This window comes from Emys orbicularis, chromosome 2 (assembly GCF_028017835.1).
Source record: "Emys orbicularis isolate rEmyOrb1 chromosome 2, rEmyOrb1.hap1, whole genome shotgun sequence".
Lineage (NCBI taxonomy): Eukaryota > Metazoa > Chordata > Testudines > Emydidae > Emys > Emys orbicularis.
This window is the reverse complement of record NC_088684.1, coordinates 241,954,454-241,976,500: the sequence shown is the minus strand read 5'-3', so window position 1 is coordinate 241,976,500 and position 22,047 is coordinate 241,954,454. Positions and strand designations below refer to the sequence as shown.

General features: G+C 39.6%; 1 protein-coding gene across 1 annotated transcript in view; it reads left to right on the top strand.

The window, feature by feature from the left end:
* The window catches only part of AHR (aryl hydrocarbon receptor), a 97,642-nt gene extending 82,799 nt beyond the window's left edge, over nucleotides 1–14,843 (top strand). Inside the window, exons 9-11 of the mRNA XM_065397653.1 lie at nucleotides 6,821–6,962; nucleotides 7,784–9,044; nucleotides 14,688–14,843. Of these exons, the coding sequence (XP_065253725.1) occupies nucleotides 6,821–6,962; nucleotides 7,784–9,044; nucleotides 14,688–14,843 (1,559 nt within the window). The remainder of the gene's footprint in view (nucleotides 1–6,820; nucleotides 6,963–7,783; nucleotides 9,045–14,687) is intronic.
* The last annotated feature ends 7,204 nt before the right edge of the window (nucleotides 14,844–22,047 follow it).

The window sequence follows — 22,047 nt, the reverse complement described above, 5'->3', positions numbered from 1 at the left end:
CCTGGTGCCCCAGTTATGTCACTCTGTTTTGGCCTATTTGACACTTTTTAGCCTTAACAGTTAGTCCTGCCTGCCAGATGCGCTCGAAGACTTTTTTCAGGTGCTCCAGGTGTTCTGTCCATGAATCAGAAAAAATGGCCACATCATCGAGATAGGCAACTGCAGATTCTCCCAATCCCGCTAAGAGACCATCTACAAGTCTTTGGAAGGTGGCGGGTGCATTTCGCAACCCGAAAGGGAGTACATTGAATTCATACACCCCTGCCTGGGTGACGAAGGCGGACCTTTCCTTAGCGGGTTCATCTAGTGGTACTTGCCAGTACCCCTTGGTTAAGTCTAAAGTAGAGATGAATTGGGCATGTCCCAATTTCTCCAATAGCTCATCTGTGCGTGGCATTGGATAGTTGTCAGGACGAGTTACAGCATTTAGCTTACGGTAGTCCACGCAAAAGCGTATTTCCCCATCTGGTTTGGGAACTAGAACCACTGGAGATGCCCATGCACTGCTAGAGGGGCGGATTATACCCATCTGTAGCATGTCCTGGATCTCCCTTTGTATAGCCGCTTGGGCATGAGGTGACTCCCGGTAGGGTGGGGTTCTAATTGGGTGAGCATTACCTGTGTCAATGGAGTGGTATGCCCGTTCGGTCCGTCCTGGAGTGGCTGAGAAAATCGGTGCAAAGCTTGTGCACAGCTCCTTTATCTGCTGTCGCTGCAGACGTCCCAGGGTCGTGGAGAGGTTCACCTCTTCCACGCCACCATTCCTTTTTCCTTCATAGTAGACACCTGCAGGCCACTCCGCGTCATCAGTTTCCTGGGCTGTAAACTGGCAAACGTTTAATTCTCTAGAATAAAAGGGCTTAAGAGAATTAACATGGTATACCTTAGGCTTTATGTTGGAGGTGGGGGAGGCTATGAGATAGTTAACAGCTCCTAGGCGCTCCTGGACCGTGAATGGTCCTTCCCACGACGCTTCCATTTTATGGGCCTGGAGCGCCTTTAAGACCATGACTTGGTCTCCTACTTTGAAGGACCGTTCTCTGGAATGTTTATCATACCAGGCCTTTTGCTCTTCCTGAGCATCCTTTAGGTTTTCTTTAGCAAGGGCTAAAGAGGGTCGGAGGGTGTTTTGTAGGTTGCTTACAAAGTCTAGAATGTTAGTTCCTGGAGAAGGCGTAAACCCCTCCCATTGCTGCTTCACCAACTGTAATGGCCCCTTAACCTCGCGGCCATACACAAGTTCAAATGGTGAAAACCCTAAACTGGGATGTGGTACAGCCCTGTAGGCAAAAAGCAACTGCTGCAACACTAGGTCCCAATCATTGGAGTGTTCATTTACGAATTTACGTATCATGGCCCCCAAAGTTCCATTAAACCTCTCCACCAGACCATTGGTTTGATGGTGATGAGGGGTGGCAACCAAGTGATTCACCCCATGAGCTTTCCACAGGTTTTACATGTTCCCTGCCAGGAAATTAGTTCCCGAATCTGTAAGTATGTCGGAGGGCCACCCTACCCTGGCAAAAATGTCTGCTAATGCCTGGCACACACTGTTAGACCTGGTGTTGCTTAAGGGTACAGCTTCCGGCCATCGGGTAGCAAAATCCATGAAAGTCAGTACGTACTGCTTTCCTCTGGGTGTCTTTTTTGGGAAAGGACCCAGAATATCCACAGCTACTTGCTGAAATGGGACCTCAATTATGGGTAGGGGCTGGAGAGGGGCTTTAACCTGGTCTTGGGGCTTTCCCACTCGTTGGCACACCTCACAAGACCGGACATAATTAGCAACGTCCTTGCCCATTCCCTCCCAGTGGAAGGACTTCCCCAACCGGTCTTTGGTTCTGTTCACCCCAGAATGGCCACTGGGATGATCATGGGCTAAGCTCAAGAGCTTTACCCGATACTTAGTGGGAACTACCAACTGTCTTTGAGGATGCCAGTCTTCCTGGTGCCCACCAGAAAGAGTCTCCTTGTATAAAAGTCCTTGTTCTACAACAAACCGGGATCGGTTAGAAGAGCTGAGAGGCGGTGGGGTGCTCCGTGCCGCCGCCCAAGCTTTCTGAAGGCTGTCATCTGCTTCCTGCTCGGCCTGGAACTGTTCCCTTGATGCTGGAGACATCAGTTCCTCCTTGGACTGTGGACTGAGGCTTGGTCCCTCTGGAAGCGATGCAGGTGCTGGGGCTGTTTCCATTGACTGTGAACCGCTGTCCGCTGGTGCACTATGTGGTATTTCAGGCTCTGGCTGAGCCTCTTGGGTAGGGTTATCTGCTGCTTCCACCAGTTCAGACTCGCTGGTGCCCTCTGGCATTGGAGTTGTAGACGGGCTTGCAAGCGCTGGACTCAGTGCTGGCAATGGTTCTGGTGCTGGGTGCGTTGCCAGTTCCGGTTCTGGGACTGGCTTTGGCTGGGTCTCTGGGATTGGATCCACTACGGCTGTTGCAGTCGTTGGCAGGGGATCCGGTTCCACCACCTTTGTTTGGGTCTCTGGTAACACAGACGGGGTCCTGGTGGACGGCTCAGGAACAGGGATGGGGGTGGAAGCTTGCTTAGCCTGGCTGCGGGTGACTATTCCCACCCTCTTGGCTAGCTTCACATGGTTGGCCAAGTCTTCCCCCAGTAGCATGGGAATGGGATAATTGTCATAGACTGCAAAAGTCCACATTCCTGACCAGCCCTTGTACTGGACATGCAACTTGGCTGTAGGCAAGGTTACAGACTGTGACACGAAGGGTTGAATTGTCACTGTAGCCTCCGGGTTGATGAGTTTGGGGTCCACTAGGGATTGGTGAATAGTTGACACTTGTGCCCCAGTGTCCCTCCAAGCGATAACCTTCTTGCCGCCCACTCTCAAGGTTTCCCTTCGCTCCGAGGGTATGAGAGAGGCATCTGGGTCTGGGGATCTTTGGTGTGATTGGGGTGTAATGAACTGTAATCGGTTGGGGTTCTTGGGGCAGTGAGCCTTTATATGTCCCAGTTCATTACATTTAAAACATCGCCCTGCTAAGGCATCACCGGGGCGATGTTGGTTGCTGGAGACTGGTGTGGTGGGGTGAGAAGGCGTCTGGGGTTTCCCTTGGGATGTGGGAGGGGCCTTGGGTTGTCCCCGGTGATAAGGTTTTGTTTCGGCTTGCCCCTTCTGATATTCGCTCCAACTGCTACTAGCTTTTTTCTTTTCTGTCACCTCCACCCATTTGGCTCCAATCTCCCCCGCCTCGGTTACAGTTTTGGGCTTCCCATCTAGGATGTACCTTTCTATTTCCTCAGGAACACCCTCTAAAAACTGCTCCATTTTTACTAGGGAAAGCAGATCTTCCAGAGATTTAACATTTGCTCCTGATACCCAGGCATCACAATTTTTGTCAATGTGGTAGGCATGCCGGGTAAATGACACATCTGGTTTCCACCTTAGGGCTCTGAACCGCCGACGGGCATGCTCGGGTGTTAGCCCCATTCTGAGTCTGGCCTTGTTTTTAAAAAGTTCATAACTGTTCATGTGTTCCTTAGGCATTTCAGCCGCCACCTCTGCTAAGGGTCCACTGAGCTGCGGCCTCAGCTCTACCATGTACTGGGTTGGAGGGATGTTGTATCCAAGGCAGGCCCTTTCAAAATTTTCTAAGAAGGCCTCAGTATCATCGCCTGCCTTGTAGGTGGGGAATTTCCTGGGATGGGAAGTGGTACCTGGAGAGGAGTTGTTAGGATGGTCTGATGCACCCTGCCTAGTCCTTGCTGCTTCCAGTTCCATCTCTTTTTCTTTCAGCTCCATCTCTCTTTCATGGGCCTCCTGTTTGGCTTTTTCCAGCTCCATTTCTCTCTTGTGGGCCTCCTGTTTGGCTTTTTCTTCTCTTTTATGGGCCTCCTCTTCAGCTTCTTTCTCGAGTTTTTTAATTTCAAGCAGTCTCTGATGTTTTTTCTCATTGTCTTCTGCTTCTAGTCTGGCCAGTTCTATTTTGTTAGCTGCGTCTTTGGTAGTCATTTTCCTGTTTTCTTGTGCTGGGTCACACCCTCTGCAGTTGACTGAAACTGGGATGTATTTAGCTTAGGCTCCTGCTGAGTGCTGCTGAGTTAACAGAGACTTTCTAACTAGCTACTTCCGAGGATGTAAAAAGAAAAAAAAACAATTCAGCTTGTAAATTACCTTTACTAGATCAAAGTTTGCTCACTGATTGAACCCTTCTCTTAACAAAGCCCCTTGTTAAAAAAACTTAACACCTCTGCCTTCAGGCAAGGAGAGATAAGATATGCATCTACCTTCAGCTCTGCTCTCCAAGCAGCTAGAAGGAAAAAAAAATCTCTTACTGGCTTTTGGGTTTAAAACGATCCCACCGCTGTGCCACCATGTCAAGGCTGTATCCCCACTTTGAACTTTAGGGTACAAATGTAGGGGCCTGCATGAAAACTTCTAAGCTTATCTACCAGCTTAGCTCTGGTCCGCTGCCACCATCTCAAGAATTCCCTCCCTGGGAAGCCTTGAGAAACCTTTCACCAATTCCCTGGTGAATACAGATCCAAACTCCTTGGATCTTAAACAAGGAGAAATTGACCCTTCCCCCCTCCTTCCTTTCACCAACTCCTGGTGAATACAGATCCAAACCCCCTTTGGATCTTAAAACAAGGAGAAATCAATCAGGTTCTTAAAAAGAAGGCTTTTAATTAAAGAAAAAGGTAAAAATCATCTCTGTAAAATCAGTATGGAAAATAACTTTACAGGGTAATCAAACTTAAAGAGCTCAGAGGACTCCCCTCTGTCTTAGGTTCAAAGTGTAGCAAACAAAAATAAACACTCTAGTAAAAGGTACATTTACAAGTTGAGAAAAACAAAGTAAATCTAAGACGCCTTGCCTGGCTTTTACTTTCAATTTTGAAATAAGAGAGACTTATTTAGAAAGATGGGGAGAACCTGGATTGATGTCTGGTCCCTCTCAGTCCCAAGAGCGAACAACCGCTTAAAACAAAGAGCACACACAAAAGCCTTTTTCCCCCCCCCCAAGATTTGAAAGTATCTTGTCCCCTTATTGGTCGTTTGGGTCAGGTGTCAGCCAGGTTACCCGAGCTTCTTAACCCTTTACAGGTAAAAGGATTTTGGAGTCTCTGGCCAGGAGGGATTTTAGTACTGTACACAGGAGAGCTGTTACCCTTCCCTTTATAGTTATGACAGGGACTCTTACAAACTTTTACTTTTTTATTTTGCAGTTCCGTTTGTGTCTAGGAATGCAATTATTTCACCACTGTATGTACTATAAAAGTGACCGTTGGATCGCAAGATGAAGCAGTGGCAGATAGATTTTTTTTGAGAGAGCATCTGAAAACTATGTATTTGAAATACTCACTGTTATACTATTTTCATCATATTAGAGATATAAAACAACTAAACATGACCCAGCCTAGAGTCAAAGCAAATGCTCTGTGTGTGGTGGTCTTGTTTTTCATTTTATTTTGTGTTTTTTGTAATTGCGTTTGCCTTTCTGCTAGAACACAGAGTTTAGGATTTTGTCATTTATGTGCTGTTGTATTTAGCAGTCCCTGCTATTGGCGAAATAATGGACCATGGTGCCATTAAATACTGGAATTTTTTGTATTGAATTGTCTCAGTGCCTGGAGTGACTCTCAGCAGAACATCCCTTTGGCATTCCAGCCCCTACTTACCACCCAGGCAAACTGGACTTTATGGTGTAAGGTTATTAAAACCAAAACTAACACATGTTAGGTTTTGATCACTCACCTCAGGTTACTGGATACTTCAGGATCTAACCAGAAAACAACGCTGGTAGCCAATCTATAGTAAACTAACTACAGATTTATTAATAAAATAAATGTCATTAAAAAGGTTAAATCAGATAAAATACATTACAATTGAATCAGAATATATAAGCCCAGTCGATAGCAGAGATGTAATGTCTGCTAATATCCATAAGTCTCTCAGGGCTTTCCCAAAATTAGCTTTTTGGGGAATCTCAGTCCAGAGGCTCAAAACTCCCCCTGTTTAAGTTCAGCCAATCAGAGAAGGCAGAATCCTAGTATCACTGATGCAGCATGAGTTTTCACCAGCTGAAGAAGAATAAGTAATACAGACAGCTTGTGAATCTCCATTGTTAAACGAAGGACCTTTGCTTTGAAGTTAAGCTTTTACTTCCCATCCATACACAAATAATCCAGTTACATTGATTTACGTAAGGTAATTGCCGGCCATTCATTTTAACAGAGATAGATAATTGAAGACAATGCAGGTAATATCATTAGTTACATACAGTATATACATATCTTTGATCTTAAGGTTGACTGCGTACAGAATACAGACAGACAAAAACAATTCGATCAACATTTTCCTTGATCTCTTATCAACATAATTGAATGGGCTGATGTCTGCTAGCCCATTTAACATCGCTTTGATACTAGCACACAATTGAATTGGCCTGATTACATTGCAGTGCCTCTTGACATGCCTTAAAAGGTTACACACAGGTGGACTGGCTAGTTCATTTTTAACTGCTGGTTTGTCAGTGTCCCATGACTATCTTAAAATTCATTGTGATTTTTGTTCGTTACCCATGGCCTAAGTAAAGCTTCTTGGCAGGCAGACCATATATTCATTTTGTTTTTATTTTACTTTCTGGGTCCAAATGGGCTTGGTTATTGCATGTCAATGGGTTTATTGAGAACATAATTCTGTAATATGGAAGCATACTATTAAGTACTTACCTTTATACTAGTATAATTAAATTGCTTTTCAAGTAGAATTATTTATATAACATGCCAAGTTTTCTTGTCTATTTCTTAACTGGAAAAAATATTAAGCAGTATATTTGACCTTTTTTAATTCTAGTGATAAAAACTGGAGAGAGTGGCATGACTGTGTTTAGACTTCTTACCAAAGAAAAGCGATGGGCCTGGGTTCAAGCAAATGCACGCCTGATCTACAAAAACGGAAGACCTGATTATGTCATTGCAACACAGAGACCTCTTACGTAAGTGTTACAGCATAGTAGTTTAGCTTGAAAACTCCCAACCTACCATCTGACATAGATCTTATTAAGATGCAGGGATTTGGGGGTTATGTTTTTGTTTTTGAATGTTCTCTACCTGCTGCAAAGAGCTTTTTTTTAAGAGTTAAAAATTGCCAGTGTTGCAATAATTCCATCTGTAAATACCTCCCTTGACATCTCAAATTGTATGCAACACTGATTATGGCAGATGCCACTGTGTTCCTCTCAGGAAGTAAATTTAATGAAACAAAGGCACAAGATCGTTCCATCCACCCTACTTCTATTTTTCTCCCCTTTTCTCTTGGAAGAAATCCAACTGCAGCTGCAGAGACATCATATATTACTCATAGGAATTAACTTCAGTAGAGTACATACTGAATTCCATTCCACTTATTATTTAGCATTATCCATACAAACCCAACGCTCACTTGACACTGAGAAATGAAAAATACCAAGAGAATTCAGTGCTGAAAGATCCATGCTCCCAGCAAATCAAGAATAGTAGAATAGGTAGTATGTAATTTAGGTTTATAGAATTGCACACATAATATTGATTAATATATGGAACATGTGGAAGTATTACAGTAAATAAACTCCTTATATCATGATCTGTTGCTCACTTTACCCACTAGAGTTAAGTTTTAATAGCCAGATTCCTCAGTGACTGGCACTTTTTAAGTGCCTACAAATAGAATAGTTTACTTTGTTAATGCTTCAATTCTAGGAAACAGAACTATACTATTTTATTGTAATTACTATAATACTGTAATAAAGTACTGTATTTTTTTTTTTGTCAATTTCAGAGAAGAAGAAGGGTCAGAGCATTTACGGAAGCGAAACATGACAGTTCCTTTTATGTTTGCAACTGGTGAGGCTGTGTTGTATGAGTTAAACTTCCCTTTGCCTAGCCTAATGGATCCCTTGCAGACAAAGGTTAAAAGCCCCCTTGGGACAGGACCTGCTGCCAAAGCTACACTACATAAAGAATATCCAAACTCAATTCTTGATGCCATGTTAAGGCAAGATGAGTCTGTATATCTCTGTCCTCCTGCTTCAGATAAACTTTCTTTCGAGAGAAACTTCTTTACGGACACCAGCGATGAATTGGGCAATGTTCTTAGCAGTGACTGGCAGGATAATCTTTTACCAACCGGAAATAACAACATCTTGAAACAGGAGCAAACCAACTGTCCCCAGGAAAGTAACTTAATGCTTACTGAAGACAGCACAGGGCTCTTTCAAGATAATAAAAATAGTGACTTGTACAACATCATGAGAAGTCTGGGTATTGACTTTGAAGATATAAAATGTATTCAGCAGGATGAGGAGTTTTTTAAAACTGCATTTTCTTGTGTGGATGATATTGGAGACATCGACATAACTGATGAAATCCTGACCTATGTTCAGGATTCCCTAAATAATAAGCCTGACTTCTTGTATTCAGGTTGCCATCAGCAACAGACAACGTTTCAGAACTCTAGCTGTTTGGTACAGCAACATTTGGATAAGCAGCAACTTAATCAGCACCAAAACCAAGTGGCTGAGCAGCATCAACAGCAGTTATGTCAGAAGATGAAGCATATGCAAGTTGATGGGATGTTCACAAATTGGAACTCTGGTAGTCGTGTGCCTTTTAGCTGTTCACAGCAACAGCCAGTGCAGTATGTTTTTTCTGACATGCCTGGCACTACTCAAGAGTTCGCTTACAAATCAGAAGTCAACCCTGCACCTCATGCATGTAGGCAGGAGTTTATGCCTTATAAACAGCCCACAACCCTGGTGCCACAGCTCTCTAATTTTACCCAAATAGATTTCCCAATAGGATGTTTTGACAGATCAAACTATCCTGGTTCTTCAAGCTTGGAGGATTTTCTCAGTTGTTCACAAGAAGTCCCCGAGAATCAAGAGCATGGAATAAACGCTCAGCCAGTTATGGTAACTTCTCAAACATGCTATGCAGGTGCTGTGTCTATGTACCAGTGTGTTCCTGAAACTCAACCCAACTCTGTGGATCAAATGCAATATAATTCTGTGATGGAAGGTCAACAACTATTGTTAAATAAGGTATGATAAAGGTCATTGTTAAATTTTCTTGCATGTTATAATAGTTTTTAGCAGGAAACTAGATGGTTTATGGGATACAGAACCTATTATCAACTAAGTCATTGGATTTGAAACTGATGCAGTTGTAGTAATGAATGAGAGGTACTGTAACTTCTGTTCATTAACCTGAAATGAGCCATGCTCAGTCCAGGTCCCAGGGAATGTGTCCATATCACAGGAACCTCTGCAAGTATAAGTGACAGATACCAATTGTAAATATCCTCCCTCTTAAACCTAGAATTAGTTCTTCGAGGCCAAGGCTGAGCAGAGTGACAGAAGTTTGGAGTATGCTTGTATCTATTTTGTAGGTAAATAGATTGCTGACAGTACAATTGTCTGGCACGTTTCATTGTCAATTCATTTTAACCATACATAGATCTATCGTACTTTAAGAATAAGAAAGGTAAACTTTCATTGTTTGGATTCTTAAAATACAAAGCTGTTAAATCAACATAATCTCACTGCTTAATTTAATGTATTTTAAAGATCACATTAACATACAAATTCTAATTTTACATAACTTGCATGGATTCGTATGAATCTTTGTCCTATATATGTGCAGGTATTGTGAGAGAGGTTCCAAACTGTGTGTCAACATGTGGTGCACCGTTAAGATGAGAAACTGGCCTATACATATTTTACTCATGAAATACCACAACATTTTTAAGAACTAAGACTTATAAATATGTTATACATGTACTTTTGTAAAAATTTAAAGTATTTCTTTTGCTCTAAATGCTGCAATGTTAAGAATATGACAAAAATTAACACAAGTTACATAAATAGGATGTGCACACAAAAATAAAAATTTAATATTAGTTAGGCCTTGATTGGTGGGACTAATTACCCTAGCGCAGGAAGTTCAAAGCAGAGCATTGACATAAATTATTTTAAGATACATCTATCTATAAAAACACAATTTTATTTTCTTTAGGAGTACTGCATACAATTTTTAGTTTAAAAAACTTCCAAAAGAGAAAACTGCTAAAACGGTGAAAAGATTATTCAGAAGCATACCTTAATTCTGCAGAAAATCCAGTTACATCTTTAGGGCACATGCAAGCAAAACCAGGAATGAATTCTGATTTTAGACTAGGAGTTATGTGCTAATTGTTTTGAATGTGCAGAGTCACTAGCTATATTGCACCTCAGTCAAAGGAGAATAATATGGCAGCAGAAAAAGATCAAAACAATTATTTCCTGTTCAAGTTCCTGATTTAAAAAAATCAGGTCTTCTCTACCTTTTTGTTTAGATTATATGCAGCAGAAAGGAAGAATTATCTGAACATTGAAAATGGTAGGCATATCCATGTTTTGCCAAGGAGAGTGCAAAACAAAATAATATAACACATTAAAATAGCGTAGCCATTCTTCAGACAACGTTGTCAGCAAAATTCGTCCTGGGTAGAATTGAGTACATTAGCAGCTTTGGAAGAAAAACTTCCAATTTCAAGACAATTCTTTGAATGTGATAGCAGCTATCTGCATTGCAGTGCATTTAAATTGTATTCTTTATTTCTATTGTAATAATGCCCAGGCACTCTAATCAAGACTGGGGCCCTGTTGTGCTAGACATGTAATACAAAGACATGATTCTTTTTCCAAAGAGTGTATATTCTAAGGCCATGATCCTACAAATGCTTGTGCACATGCATAGGTATTTTCAGAATTAAGGCATTAACTGGCATTTAACATACACAGAGCAAGGAAGAAGAATACAGAAAATGTACAGTCTATATTACATCATATCAGAAGTAAAATGAAGACTTGTTGCATTTCTTAATTCCTTCATTAATTAAATACAATATAATTATAGAATTATAAAACCTCCTTTAAAATTGAGCACAGTTCTGCAAGATTAATAGCTTCTGCTTGAGAGACCCAAGACTGGAATAGCATGAAGATACTTTGGCAAAGTTCAGTAAGGAAGCTTACACAACACTTGGCTGCACTATGTCTCACTCTAGTCGGTGCTATTAATCCTTCATAGTCCTAGATAATAGTGTTGGAAAGCATCTCCTGCGTCATCCAACTTCATCCCGTTCTAATAGTACAGGATTGTCATTAACACAAATACGCTTGAGCATTGTTATGTTGATGCCTATTTTTAATAACCAATTTAAATTTTCTTTTTTAACATGTAGGTTGTTAATTTCTCACTATAATACTCATAGCCACTCTAATTATTCCTCATTTTTGTTACTTCATTTTGAGAATTTTTCTCTTCCCATTCCTCAGCAAAAATATCATACCAGAGTACTTTAGTGGATTGTCACAGTACTAACAAAACGTACTGTCATACTTAATAGGATATTATAAATAGTTAAAATTAAATCTAGTTGTAGTCCATGAAAATGGTTAAACCACTAGAATACTGTGTTCTGATTTTTCACCTTTTTGTAGTAATGTTAATGCATCAAAGGGAGACGAGCAACCAGGACAATCCTATGTTAAAATATATTTATATCATGGCTATATTTACTGTTGTTGTCAGAAGAGTGAATGATTCCAAACAAATGGGTGTATACTTGTAGTAGTAATCACATGAAATAAGTTCCAAACCAAAGCCATGACTGTAAATAATATAAATGAATTGGAGACATGTTTACTGTACATAGGGAGGAGTTATTAATGGTTACAGTAATAAAACAGATGGAAAAAAGTGTGGACAAGCATGTTGTCAGTTACCCTTTTTACGATCCTTCCATCCCTAGTTAGTTTCTCTATGACAAGATTTACAGTGAAGGTCCAGAAGGGATGGCTGTGGGTATGTCTACACTGCAATAAAAGACATGCAGATCTGTGGCATAGCTGTGTTTGGCCCAGGTCAGCTGACTCAAGCTTGCAGGGCTATAAAATTGCAGTGGGGAGTGTCTCGGAGCTGGGGTCACAGCCTGAGCCCAAATGTTTACATTGCAATTTTGTACCCCTGTCCCCTGAGCCTCGTGAGCACGAGTCAGCTAACCTGGGGTCTGAGACTCAATGCCATGGGTTTTTTATCGCAGTGTAGACCTACCCTGAGCATATCTAGTCTGACCTCCTGCATAACACAGGCCATAGGACTTCTTTAAACTTGATTTTAAAGTTTCCAGTGATTAAGAATCTATCACAACTTTTGGAAAGTTCTTCCAATTGTAAGACCAGTGTCCTTTTAATAAACAGGGATACTCCCCCTTACTAATTACTACTATATGCTCAGCAAAGTCTGCCAGACAATGCACATATTAATAAGTGATCTCACCACAAAATGGATTTAATGAAGAACATTAAAATAATCCTGTCCTCTATCTTAGAAGGATTTTATTTTGCTTTATTTTCCACGAATATATGGAATATTTGTGCATATAATGATTTTTGTAAAATGATAGGAAGCATTACATCAATTGATTAAACTAATCCTGGGGGAAATGGGGGGGGGAAGGGAGATGATTTTGAAAAGAATTGTTGAAATGCAGAATATCAAGACTGATAACTTTTCAGCACTCTCACTTGATTTTGTTAGATGTGGTGATGACGATCATTCATTCAAAAAATCCAACTGCATTAAGTGGTGTACATTCCAATTTATAAATGAACTGAATACGCACTCATGGAAGAACCATAAAAGCTGACCACCACCACACACTCAAAAATACCACCTTAGGTGGATTTTGAAATTGTAACATTCTTGATGAGGAAATTGGTAGTGTTGAGGTGGGTTATGCTTTCCACAAGTGGGGGGGAAAAATCATACTAAAAATCTGACTTTGAGAAACTTTCAAGACCTACCTGTCTACTCCTACTGTCATTGGAGGCAGTGACAAAACTCCCATTAACTTCAACAAAAATAGGATTGTGCCCATGATCTTTGTTTACTTAACTTTCCATTTCTCTCACTAGTCCAGTGTGTTCTATTTGCGACTGACCACAGAAATCAGGATTTACCCATGTGATTTATTATGCAACATGTGCAGTATTAGTAAATAGAGTATTTACTATTACTAAAAGTTAGAACTGAACAAGTTTCAAGGCATACTCCAGATTTGCAGTGCAGAACCAAAATATATTTATATATAGCAACTCTTATTAATATTTTGCTAAAAAAGTCCCCCAAACCGTCTTGAGTAAATAGGGAAAAATAAACTTTTAACATCTTAAATATCTATTGTATATCAAATGAAACACTTGAGTCTTGTGCCATTAAGAATGCTTTACATTCAACAACTAAGCTTATTTTACTACTTCAGAAGTTTGATAATTAATTCTTCAGAACCAGTTTCAGAATTCCTGGAATGGCCAACTCCTTTTTAATTTTAGATGCCAGAAAAGTTTTCATAATCCTAAAATATTGCCTGTGATCTTTGTGTAATCTTAATTTGGGGGGAAGAAGAGAGGTGGGGGGAAAACATAAGTCCACAAACTCTGTCCTAAGCAAAAGCAGTTCTTGCCCCTGACTAGGGTCATCTTTGAGATGTATGGAAATATGAAAAATGTATTATTGGGGGGGGGAGGGTTTGAGTTCTTATCTTTCCCATAGATAGTTCTCATGGATTTACATGCTCAATTCATAAGGTGACGCATCGTCGCTATCAGACACAGTATAGGATTTTTCTATATACAGTATTAAGCTTTTAATCCTTTACTGAGTATCACATAAAAACTTTTATCGAAAGGCATGATTGAAATATTTTAGTGAGTTCAACAATAAAGAAATAGCTAGGCCATTCTCTTTAGATATTAGACATACCCAGTGTGGTGATGGTTTGATTTACTCTTTGTATTGCAGTAGTGCCTAGAGGCCTCAATCAAGGGTCAAGATCCATCTGTGCTTGATGTTGTACACACCTGTAGTAAAGACAACCCCTGCCTGTAGCTTATAGACTTAAGGCTTGTTGACAGGACCATGAGTTTGCCTTCTGTGCTTTGACTTCTGCTTATTATATTAAACATGACTGTTTTACTGTGCCTTTGTACTTCCCTCTTCACCCATCCTAATATGTTGTGTATCTCTATTGGCCCCAGCCATAATATAAAGGGCTGGTCTCCAGGAGTATTTAGTTTGTGGTAAGGTAGGGTATGAATCTACCCTACACTAGCCTATTGTGCTCCAGCTGTTATGGGTACCATGCTGATGCACATTAACGTATCATTAATGTGCCAATTTGGTCAAGTCCTATCTCAAAGAACTAAGATCTAGTCCTGTCTCAGGTCTGAGATAGGCATCCAGGCACCTACAGAAACTTAGGCACCTAGGGGACTTTTACAGCAAAAATATAGTCACCAAGTAAGTTTAGACACCTACATGGTTAGATAGCCACTTAGCATGGGTTTTGTGGATTGCAGTGGTGCATAAATCTTGGGTTTAGGCACCGGAGTCACTTTGTGGACCTGGGGCGCTATGTTAGCTGATCATGACTAGTTTCTGCTCCCTATAGAAAAAGAATTTATTTCACAATCGGAGTGGGGGGGAGGGGTAAACACCACCAGAAGCTTAGCCAGAGAATGCAGAAAGAGTCCCTGTCTATTTTAGGATTAGGAATCTCTAATTTTACCTGTGCATTTCACTAAATGCTTTTGAAGTTTTTAAAGAAAGCAGTCAGTAACCCCTGTAATTTTTTTTTCCAGTTCCAAAATGGTTTCGGTGGAATAAGCTTAAATGAAGCATATCCCTCTCAGTTAGATGTCATCAGTAACACACAGTCTGCCACGCACCTTCAGCCTCTTCATCATCCGACAGAATCCAGACCTTTCTCAGATTTGGCATCCAGTGGATTTATGTAATTCAGAGCCAATATCCCATCTCTGGTTTTTGATGGATATCACTTTGGCCTGTGAAGGAGCGCTTGATAAGGCTATGGACACTGGGCTTTAAAGCCCCAAGTACATTTTGATAAGTTGAGGCTAGTTGCACTATATACCAATAGGATATGTAATCCAAAACCTGACTTTTTTTGGGTGGGAATAGGAACTATACTTTGACTGAAAGTGTGCATGCGCTGTTGTCAGTCAGATTGAAAATGTGTTGTTGCTGCAATATGGATTATGTACTACATACATCACGTTGTAGAACATAAGATAAGGCAAATGGTTTTATTTAGAAAATAAATGGGCACTTTGACAACCTTACTTGTAATGGCACAAAGGGGACGATGTTTTCACTCTTGGATTATTGCCAGATTTTATTTTTTTTAAATTAAAATTTAAAAAGAATGATCTAAAATTAAGAGCATCAAAAGCACTTATTTTTTACTGTATACTAAGGTCTTTCCTTCAATTAATTATTTGTTATTTTAGCTCCTTTTGTTTTAATTTCCAGTTCTAGCACTTTAATCAATGGATTAAAACAAGGATTCGATATACAATTTTAGGTTTTATATAAACAAATCCATTGCATTCCTCCTTTACTGTCAATCTTAAGTGCCTCACAATTTAGCTACCTTATTTCTGAAAGGAAGCTTGTTTTAGAAAACATTCACCATAAATTAGTCATCGACATTGTGTGAACTTTTAACTAACATATACAGTGATATTGGCTTTCTTTTTTCTATAAAGTTGTTAGCAATGGCTGTTTCGAATTAGACTCAATTCTTAGTCTGCAGAGTTGTAACACTTATCTGGAGATGTAAATGTTTTACACATCGTTCAAGTAAAGGCTTTTTGTTATTCTGTACTTCATGTCTGCTTGCTTCAGGTAAAACAGGGTAAAAACAACAGAGATTTTGCAGGGGGAGGATTCCTCAAGATTAGTTTCAGCTTTCAGTGCTGAAAAACATGTGCCTTATCTTGTGTTAAAACACTTGTAATGTTCTTCAGAAATAAAAGTACAAGGCTGCTCTATGCAAATACTTTCACTAAAATGGATATTGAAAAGGGTTAACTTTTAAATGATGGGGGAAGAGCTGTCTCAATGGTAAATGGTATTGAGGTTTACTTTTGTAAAAAATTTCTTCACTGATAGTCAAAGTTCGATTGGCTGCAGTTGTTAACATTGCAGGAGGGAAGAGAGGGTCTGCTATTATTAAATGTTATCCCTGATAAATTGCACTCTAAAGGAAAAGAAGTGATCTTTTTTTTTTTTTTTTTGTGAACCCACTTGAAAAGATCTATGTGCAAAATAAAAAATGAAAAAAAAATTAGTTCAAGTTCAGAGAGATTATCCTTGTAATGAAAAGGATTTTTATATTTTTTGTTTTCAGAAAAGCTAAAAATATTGCTTTGGGTTTTTTTTATTTGAGAGAACTGTTAGAATTGTAGACACCAATGTTTGGTGCAAAATAGTAGCATAATGGAAAAATACAGAAACATGTATATGTTCAAATTATTGCATACTCTTGTGTGCTGTATAGTTCATATGTAATAAAATGTCTTTGTAAAATATTTTAAACCAGTTAATTTTAAAGTGTTACATCATATATATAAAGATGAAATGTTTACATTTGTTATGTATAATATAAATTACAGTGTAGACAGTTTGCTAAAAAGGAAACAAAAATAAACCAACATCCTCCTGGTTGGTGTTCATATTGTTTAATACAAGGACAACTGGAGTTTTTTAACTTGAGGAGAGACTATTTTGCAAAATTGTTGAAAATGCGATGGGAAAGGTTTCATTCCACTATTTGTGCAATCTGCACTGAAATAACTACAAAGCTAAATATTGTGCATTAGATTTTCATCCCATTTCTTTGATTTCTTCTTTGAAACACACTCTCCATGAGTAAAACTAATTTCCTTCTATAGTGTAATATGATCTGCTAGACAGAATATCAAATTCAGTTGTAGAATTTCAGATGCATGACGTTACCAGTTCCTTTAAATAAAGTTACCAAGGGAGAAATGGATGTCCGGGAAATATCTTGTATTAATACTCTACATTATTCAGGAAAGCCCTAAAAAGAAATTAGCTTGGGACATGAAATTAATTTTTTTAATGTTTCAAACTTAGTGATATCTCACACTGAAAACAAAAAGTTTTGATTTAATAGCATCTGGATTCACATTTTAACATTTAAATTTTTAATTTAAGGTAAGTTTTAATCAATTTCTAGAATGGCTTGCATTTCTAGTTAGTGTACCACTTTTAAGAGTGTGAATTTGACAATCTGTTATAAAGTCTGTAAGACTGAAACATTCAAAGGGGTAATGTACATTTTTACATCAGTATAAATAAAAATGTATCAGATCAGTCTAGCGAAACCAAAAACTTCTTGTTCTACCACTAAGTGCCAAGGAAGCAGCAGTACCAGTGTAGTGCCTTATTAGAAACATTAGTTTATTTTCTGTAGCTAGGCCTACCACAAACCCACGATTATGACTGTGTATTTTGAATCTACACCAAACTACTTCAAAAGTGCACAGGAATTTTTGAATTTTTTCATTAGCCCTCCAGTTCTGTTATGAGTAAGATATAACCCATTGTTAATCAGTATTACTATCCATTTTTTGTACCAGTTTTCTTGGCTTGTTTTGCTTTAAGTTCTTATTTCTGATTTGCTATGCCTGCACATGCCATGCAATACGTCTCTTGGGTTAGGGTATGTTTTTGTAGTGTTCTTACTGACCTTCAGTAATGTTTGTAAAACATAATATATGGTAATAAAATAATCATTTGAATGTAGCTGATATGTATGTTCTTTCACTACAAACAATTCTTTGTCTATCGCAGAAGCTTTGTGATTACACCACTGTGGACTTTGGAATTTCCAAAGTATTAGACACAAGCACATGTAGACAATTTGGTGCTGTATATAAAAACATACATTTGAACTGTAGTTCTGTGTCAAAATGACAGAGAATGGTAACTGGCAGCTTATCAACATTTTAAATAGCAACAATTAACTCAACAGTTGAGTTGGATTAGACACCACTTGCTAACCAAATAATCTGATACCAGGAAACCTGAGTGTGATCAGCCCAACATTTGACTTAACGTTTTTGTATTTATTTCATTTTATAGGGTTCCATATTCTGAATGAAAAATGTCCTAACATTTCCTCTGAGAAGAAAAAAAATCAGTTTTTTGAGTATATACAAACTGACCAGCAGTCATTTTAAAGTAAGAAATATGCGCATATGAGGAAAGAGTTTAAAAGGAAAACAGTTGCTTTCAAAGAGATGATTATAAATCAGTGAGAACCTTTTAGTAAATATAAAACAAAAAACCTTGATCTTGTGCTCTTTTAATAAAAAATACTGAGCAAAGTCTGCTATAAAAGGAAAAATACATTTATGCTCCTTGAATATGCCTTTCTGTAGGTGAGTTAAAGATGGCATGACCAACTCATGAATTTTCCATTTGAGAGTCATGTAGTCATCCCTAACTCTTTTTAGAAAAAGGCACTTCCCTCCACACATAGAGGAAGGCTTGAGTGATACCTAAGCCTTGTACTTTCCCTCTTCTGCTCCTCAGTACATAAAGGAATATGGCCCTTAGCATTAAAGGGAGTTATCAAAAGGAGAATATTCTGTCCATGCTCTGTAGTAGTACAACTAGTTGAATGGTGAAAGTGATCTCATATTCCTGGAGTAAGGCTGTCTGACTATTTATTTGGATAGCTGCTGGGCATTTTAAAATGTTAATGAATCTCAAATGTTTCATTAAGTTTAGCACAAATGATAATTCATCCAAACATGTTCCAAACATTGCTCTCCTTTCAATTAGGGGGTAAATAAAACCAGTACCGTGTTACTTAGCTGATCAAAAACACAGATTAATGGTGTCTAGTTGGAGTGAACAATTTGCACATAATCCACAGTCTTGAGTATTTTAACACAATTTTTGGCTAATAATTTAAAATGAAGAATACACTCAAAGGCCATCCATCAGGTTACTAGATTTTAAGACCAAAAGAGAGCATTGTGACCATCCAGTTTGACCTTCTGCCTAACACAGGCCAGAGAATTTCAATAAGTGGTTCTGCATCAAGCCCATAACTTCAGGGTGAGCTAAATCATTTCTTTTAAAAAGACATCTAACCTGGATTTTAAAAATGCGTCTTATTGCTAGCCTGAATTTGTCTATCTTCAGTGTCCGGTATCAGAAATCTTGACACTATGTAACTACTTTATAGACTAACACCAAGTCAGTTCTGAACCTTTTTTTATTAAACCAAATAGATTGCGTTTTTTTACTCTTCCTGTAAGGTAGGTTTACAAAGCTCCAGTCATTCTTGTATCTCTTTTCTGAATACTCTCCAATTTGTTAAAATCCTTTTTAAAGTGTGGACATAACTGGATACAGTATTGCAGTAATGGCATCAGTGATAACACCCTCCTACTTCTGCTTGATATTTCTCTATTTATACATGCAAGGATTGCATTTGCTTTCTTAGCCATCACATCACTGTGTTAATGTTCAGCTGTTTATCAACTATGTCCTCGTTAAGTCCTTCTCTGAGTTCGACATCCAAAATAGAGCCTCCCTTCCTATAAGTATGACCTTACATTTAATTGTATTACAATCACATGTTCTTCAAGTAAGCCCCAGCTTACCATGTGATCCAGATCACTCTGCAGAACAGACTAGTTCCATCTAGATTGAGAGAGACCCATCACTCAGGGGACTAGATGACAAGAGGGAAAGTGACCAGTACTGGGCAAGTTATTGCCAAACAATTCCCAGTAGTTACATAATAAAGTACAGCCTAGCACCTTGTGTGTCTTCCTGCAGTGTCTGGAACAAAGGGTAAATGGGATGACTCAGGTAACCACAGGCTGATTAACTTGACATTGATATCAGATAAAACCATGGCAAGGGTAACACGGACTCAATCAGTAAAGAATTAAAGGATGGTAGCACCCTTGATACCACTCATCATTTACTGGAAAATAGGTCTTCTGAAACTCATGTGGGGTTTTTTTGTTTATGAGATTACAAGTTTGGTTGACAAAGTGCATTAACATAATAGACTTCTGTAAGACATTTGACTTATTACCTATTGACTTTGTATAGTGCTAAGTGGTCTAGCTGATAGCTTGCAAATCATCAAATGGGAATCTTCATCTCATGAGGGTGCTTTTAGTGGGGTCTCCACAGTGATCTGTTCTTGGCCCAATGGTATTCAAGATCTCTATCAGTGATCTGGAAGAAAATAGCAAAGCATTGCTGATAAAATTGGGGGAGTGGAAAATAATCATAAGGTCAGGGCAGTTCTCAGGGGTAGCAGATGACAGAACAAGGAGCAATGGTCTCAGGTTGCAGTGGGGGAGGTCTAGGTTGGATATTAGGAAAAACTATTTCACTAGGAGGGTGGTGAAGCACTTGAATGGGTTACCTAGGGAGGTGGTAAAAACCTCTAAGGATGGAGATTCCAAGGCCTGGCTTGACAAAGCCCTGGCTGGGATGATTTAGTTGGTCCTGCTTTCCAACCTTACTCTATCATCTCTCCTGCTTTGTATAAAATACTTGTGTTCACTCGAGTGTAGCTGGAAGCTGTCTCCCCCAAGAGAGTGCACTAGCCACTCAACTATGAAGTTGCTCTTTCTTGCCACCCAATTAATATTTAAGTATTCTACAAAGTAGAACAGCTTCAGCAGGGGAGATTTGCAAAAGATCCAGCCCCGCCCATCTGAGGTAGTTCAGTAGTTAGGGCACTGTGTGGTGGATATGAGTTCAAGTCCCTGCTCCAAAATAAGGCTGGGCAGGAATTTCAACTTGACTCCCCCTGTCCAAGGTGAGTGTGCAAGCCACTGGACTGTTAGGACACATGTACAGAAATTCCCAACCTGCTCTTTACCGGGTGTTTTTTGTGGGGAGCCTGAGTCTGTTTGTAAGCTTGGAGCACACCTATGGGATTGGGACCCACAGGCAGTGGAATGCCTGGTTTCTCAAGCACTTCAAGCAAAGCACACTGTTTTAGGCAAAATATAAAACAGATTTATTAACTACAGAAAATTTTATTTTAAGTGGTAGGCATAAAAGGATCAAGATGGTCACCAAAGAAAATAAAAAGTGTCTAATCTATATTCTATAAACTAAACAAGATTTGAATCAAGCAATAGTCTCACCCACTAGATGTTACAGTCCTTAATGCACAGACTTCCCTCCTGAAGTCTGGACCAGTCTCCTCAGCTGATCTTCATCTTCTTGGTGTCCTGATTGTTTCCAGCATCGGTGGTAGAGAAGAAAGTTCCCCCTTATGCTGCACTGTTTCTTATTTTAGTGCCTGGCAGACACTAGCCCAGGTATGTCCTGGTGGGCTTTGCTGAGTTACAGTGAACAAGCAGCCCCTGAGTCTCAGTGATGGATCAGTTCCCATTATGTGGGGCTTGCCTAGTTGAGTCTCACAGTTGATTAATGGCCGGTCAACACCCATCTGGGCAGCAATCCTTGGCATGCCACTAGCAAACTTACAGCATGTTTTAGTAACAACCATAAAGCATAATCTCATAGCTCTATACACACTAATGATATACATATTTGGACAGAAGAATGGGCTTCAGCAGATCATGACCTTTCAAATGATGGCTTACATGGCAGGCTTTGTATGAAATATTAAACCATATATGAATAATGAATATGGGGGTTACAGGGTGCCATTCTGAGGTACAGTGTCTCTCACCTTCCCAGTGGCATTACTAGGGGCCTTGGGACCCAGATATGAGACATCCCAAATCCTGATGACATTTAGTCAGGGGGAGGAACTTCAACTGACTCAGGAATGCTGTTGAACAGGAACCCACTTGCCCCTGCAGGGTTATCATCATCCTCCCCAGATGAGGCATCATCACCACCTGACTACTATAGACCATTCCAGAACCTCCTGAGGAGAAGCATGTATATGCTCTAGATCAGGGGTCTCAAACTCAAATGACCACGAGGGCCACATGAGGACTAGTGCATTGGCCTGAGGGCTGCATCACTGACACCCCCCCTCGCTGCCCCTGGCCCTGTCCCCACTCCACCCCTTCCGTGAGGCCCCGTCTCTCCTCCTCCAAGCGGTTTTAATAAAATATATACACTCAGTAAAGCCCCCCCCACACACAC